The 5174-nt window shown below is 35.4% G+C and overlaps 1 protein-coding gene across 1 annotated transcript; it reads left to right on the top strand.

Moving 5' to 3' along the window:
- Positions 1-3196: 3196 nt before the first annotated feature.
- Positions 3197-4727, top strand: LOC106090738 (mitogen-activated protein kinase p38b). Its single transcript, XM_013257024.2, has 2 exons — positions 3197-3425; positions 3519-4727. The coding sequence occupies exons 1-2, from the start codon at positions 3314-3316 to the stop codon at positions 4511-4513; spliced, it is 1107 nt and encodes a 368-aa protein (XP_013112478.1). The 5' UTR covers positions 3197-3313; the 3' UTR covers positions 4514-4727.
- Positions 4728-5174: the final 447 nt, after the last annotated feature.

Genomic DNA, 5174 nt, shown 5'->3' with positions numbered 1-5174 from the left:
GGCGCGATAATTACTTCCATTCACAATAGTGGAGTCAGGGTATGGGAATATTCTCAAAACAGATGTTTAAAATCTCCTAACTGCCTAGAGAGAGTAATTTTTACTGGGGAAGGACGAAAAAATCATAATGGATTAACCAGGATTCACTAATAGAAGGTTAGGTCACATGCAAAACACAAAGTGGATAGGCCCCATAAACATCATTGAGGATGTCAAATCTGACGATTGAAAATGTCATCATATAGGAGAAAACGTAAACAAAGAATGAATGTAAAAAGAGAACAAGTTGACATCCTCAATGCCAAGTACTGCCAAATATTAAAAAAAAAGTATATCGGCTGATCGCTTGGCTTAACCTTATTCAGTGAATCCTGTGGATTAACATAAAAAATCATAATAGACAGTTCGTTGGTTTTATATCAGAAAAATATGACGTAGGCAAACACCTATACGCGATTTAATAATAAAGAAAAAACAATTAAAGTATGACTCTTAAAGAGAATCTATGAATAATTTGAATACATAAAACCAGAAGTAAGATAACATTTACAAAACATTGGCTTCGATAAGGAGTGCAAAGTGATTTTGCTTCTAGATTAGTATAAGCACAGCCAGATGTAAATGTTCTGTATCAAATTTCGTGAACACAAAGTTACACGAATGATCATTTTTATCATTATTCCAAAAATTCACACGATAATTTTCTTTCTGTATAAACCACGTTTATACAGATCATTAAAAACAGTTTAATGGCTCAAGTACCTGTTTTTCCTTTATTCGGCTGACGAGGACATTCAATCCGGGTTTACTGACCAGAGCAAACGGGGTTTTAGTCTAAAACCACGATTACACTAGGGCCCAAATGCACTTGATTTGAGATAATCTCCAAAACCCGTTTACACTACGATTCAAATTATTTGTATTTGTCAACAGGGATGTTTTTGACAGTGTTTTAATTGTTATCAGTAATTTTATTGTGTTCGGCATATATATATATATTAAAATGGTGAAGCAATTTTTATTAAACTTAACTTCAAAACTTTATAATTTCATAAAGAAATTGTTAGATGTTGAGAAAAAGTGATGTAGGAAACACTGATAACCTGTATTCAATACAAACGCAGTGTAGCGTTTGAATTGCGAAGGAGATTTGCAACAAAACTCCTAATATTAGTAGATTGCTCGCTCTGAAAATGCATGGGAAACCTCGTTGCAAACACGAGATTTCCAGAATCTGGTCACAAATCTAGATTTGCTCCAAGTTTAAACATGTTTTAAACTGTGATCGGGTCTGGTATGTGACACACCGAGATACAATGTCCATTTTAATGTTCCTATAATGAACAGCTTTTAAATCTAGATGTGTCTTGCCCAATTTTCTCTTGACGAAAGAGAATTGAGCAATACATGTATTTTGGCATTACTATCAAAAACTATAAGATATCAAAGCAAAAACAAATATAATTATATAATTGCAATATACATATATGTTACTAGATCGCGCAATGTTTCGTTGTTTGTGTATGACATGGCTCTTAACTTTAATACACACACAACCAAAACTCAATGACAGATGGTGGACTTCGAGAGAAAAAATCGTACGCAGCTATTTAGGGTACATTACCTGGTAATTATGTCATGGCTGGTACTATGTTCGTTTTTCGCCGGTGAAAACACATGTTCTACGAAAACCAGTTCTGGAATATATGTGGCACAAAAAAATAAAGGTGTTGATATCCCCTTTAATTTGGTATATGCGCTTTTTTGAAGGTATATGGCTTCCAGACTAGATTTTGTGTCCTGCGCTCGAGTTTCTAAGCAGAAATATGGAAGGATTGTTGTACGAAAAATAGTTCTGGGTATGTTTTGTTCATCAAATTGAAGTTGCTGATCGTCCTTTTATTTTGGTATACGCACCTTTTTGAACGAAGTCTATTTATGGCTTCCACAATGGATTTAGTGTCCTGCCCTCCAGTTTCTAATAGAGATCTGGAAGGATTGTTCTACAAAACAATTCTGGAGTATGTGTGGTACAACAAATTAAAGGTGCTGATCGTGCCTTTTAATTTGGTATATCCGCTTTTTTGAACGAAGTCCATTTATGTCTTCCAGACTAGATTTTGTGTCCTGCGCTACAGTTTCTAAGCAGAAATCTGGAAGGATTGTTCTACAAAACAGTTCTGAAATATGTGTTTTACACCAAATTAAAGTTGTTGATTTCCACTTTAATTTGGTATACGCACTTTTTTAAACAAAGTCCATTAATGGCTTCCAGAGTGGATTTAGTGTGCTGCCCTCTAGTTTCTAAACAGAAATCTGGAAGAATTGTTCTACGAAAAACAGTTCTGGGGTATGTGTGGTACACCAAAATAAAGGTGTTGATCTCCCCTTTATTTTGGTATACGCTCTTTTTTGAACGAAGTCCATTTATGGCTTCCAGACTGGATTTTGTGTCCTGCGCTCCAGTTGCAAAATAGAAATCTGGAAGAATTGTTCTGGGTATATGTATTACAGAAAATTAAAGGTGATGATTTCCCCTTTAATTTGGCATACACACTTTTTTAAACAAAGTCCATTTATGGCTTCCAGAGTGGATTTAGTGTCCTGTCCTCCAGTTTCTAAACAGAAATCTGGAAGGATTGTTCTACGAAAAACAGTTCTGGGGTATGTGTTGTGCATCAAATTAAAGTGTGCTGATCGTCCCTTTAACTTGGTATACTTTTTTAGCGAAGTGCATTTTTGGCTTCCAGACTGGATTCAGTGTCCTGCCCTCAAGTTTCAAAACAAATATCTGTAAGAATTGTTCTGGGGTTTATCTGGTATACCAAATTAAAGATAGGGATTTCCCCTTTAAATACTTTTTTAAACGAAGTCCGTTCCTGTCCTCCAGGCTGGGAGTAGATAACTCACAGCTGAATTTTCGGGCGACAGAAGCTAAAAACTGTTGATAATTTCTGTAATTTTTGATTTTTTTATTACATTGTGTCACCCTGTGCTTTTAGAAATTTTTGTGTTATAGAAAGTTAGCGACGTTGCTTCACGCAGGTCCTGAACAATCCTATTTCACTGAAAATGCCGATTATAAAATCGCATCATCGACTATTGGATTTTTTATCCACTAATAGTAGACTTCGAATTTTTATCAAAGTCAAAAATCGAATTTTAATCGAAAATCGAAGTTTTTGACGTTTCGTTTTACTTTCATATTCATGGGTTGCGTGAATTAAAAGATTAAAAAAGGTTTTGGATTCTTGCCGTTTCTATTTCTTGTTGTGAAAAATAGTTTTTTTTGAGTTCACAATTGTTCGTCACCATGACCGCAAAGTTCTACAAACTAGATATAAATCGCACTGAATGGGAAATTCCGGATAATTATCAACAACTGCAATCTGTAGGAAGTGGGGCCTACGGGCAAGTATGCAAAGGTACAAACATTCCCAATACGCAGATAAATAGAAAACCCAAAATATATTTTTTGATAAGATAACAATTTTCTATGTTTATATTGGTCTAAATAGCCATTGTACGAGGATCCAACATGAAAGTGGCCATAAAGAAATTAGCCCGTCCCTTTCAATCAGCTGTGCATGCTAAAAGGACGTACCGCGAATTAAGGCTTTTAAAGCATATGGACCATGAAAATGTCATTGGCTTGTTGGACGTATTTCATCCCGGTCAACCAGCGAATTCTTTGGAAAATTTCCAACAAGTTTATTTGGTAACACATTTAATGGATGCTGATCTTAATAATATTATTAGGACCCAAAAACTCTCAGATGAGCACGTCCAGTTTTTGGTTTATCAGATATTGAGAGGCCTTAAATATATTCATAGTGCTGGAATTATTCATCGCGACTTGAAGCCGTCTAACATTGCTGTTAATGAAGATTGTGAGCTTAGAATTCTCGATTTTGGATTAGCAAGACCAGCAGAAAGCGAAATGACTGGTTATGTAGCTACACGCTGGTACCGAGCGCCGGAAATAATGCTTAATTGGATGCATTACAACCAGACAGTTGATATTTGGTCAGTAGGTTGTATTATGGCTGAGTTACTCACTGGACGTACATTGTTTCCTGGAACCGATCATATACATCAATTAAATTTGATTATGGAAGTTTTGGGTACACCACCCGAGGATTTTATGGACAAAATTTCCTCAGATAGCGCTAGAAATTATATACGCTCACTGCCTGTGATGCAAAGAAGGAATTTCCGTGATTTCTTCCGTGGAGCAAATCCTTTGGCCATTGACCTCTTAGAAAAAATGTTGGAACTAGACGCAGAGAAACGCATTACAGCAGAACAAGCGTTATCTCACCCTTATATGGAGAAATATCACGACCCCACAGATGAGCAAACATCACCCTTATACGATCAGAGCTTTGAAGATATGGATCTGCCAGTGGAGAAATGGAAAGAATTAGTTTTTAAAGAAGTTTTAAACTTTAAGCCACTACCAGCTTTTGCTGATATCTTAAAGCAAGCTCAAGCACCAAAGGAACCACAATAAGCCGGGAGCCTTAAGGGAACAGTTCATAAGGAATTTCTTTTTTGCCTTCTAGAAGTAACTTCAATGTTTTCAATATGTACTTAACCTCATGATGTTGCTACAGTATAGTATATTTTTGTATCTTATTAATTTAATTAATAACCAATGTAAATGTTGTGAGCCTTTTTAAACGAAATGGCACTTAATTTTTAATAAAGGATCTTTATAGCGAGCATCCGAAAATTTGTTTCACCACGATTCGACAACATCTGACAAGCAGCCGACAATTTAATTGGCTATTCTTGATGCGAAAACGAAGTACATTCAATGTTTAGTAGCAATTGACCACGAATTTGAAAAAAAACGCAAACTGTAAATGACTTGGAGGCAAATATAATGTATGTATATTCAAAATTACGACCACGGAAAAATGCAAACCCATAGAATAAATGTCAAACTTATGGCTTTTTATGGTTTTTTCAAATGCCACAGTCTTCATATAAACGGTTAGGCTTTCGACCTGATTTACAATTTTTACTTATCACAATCATATTGGCAAGAAACATCTGACAAAATTAAACCAAGCATTGCCATTTGATTGTGTAAATTCAATTTCACCATTCTGCTGTAAAAAAAATCGAAAAACGGCAAACCCAACTCAACCCATAATTAGTTGAGTATA

Source organism: Stomoxys calcitrans, chromosome 3 (assembly GCF_963082655.1).
Source record: "Stomoxys calcitrans chromosome 3, idStoCalc2.1, whole genome shotgun sequence".
NCBI classification, from domain to species: Eukaryota; Metazoa; Arthropoda; class Insecta; order Diptera; family Muscidae; genus Stomoxys; species Stomoxys calcitrans.
Note: the sequence above shows the minus strand (reverse complement) of the source record. Positions and strands in the feature narration are given on the sequence as shown.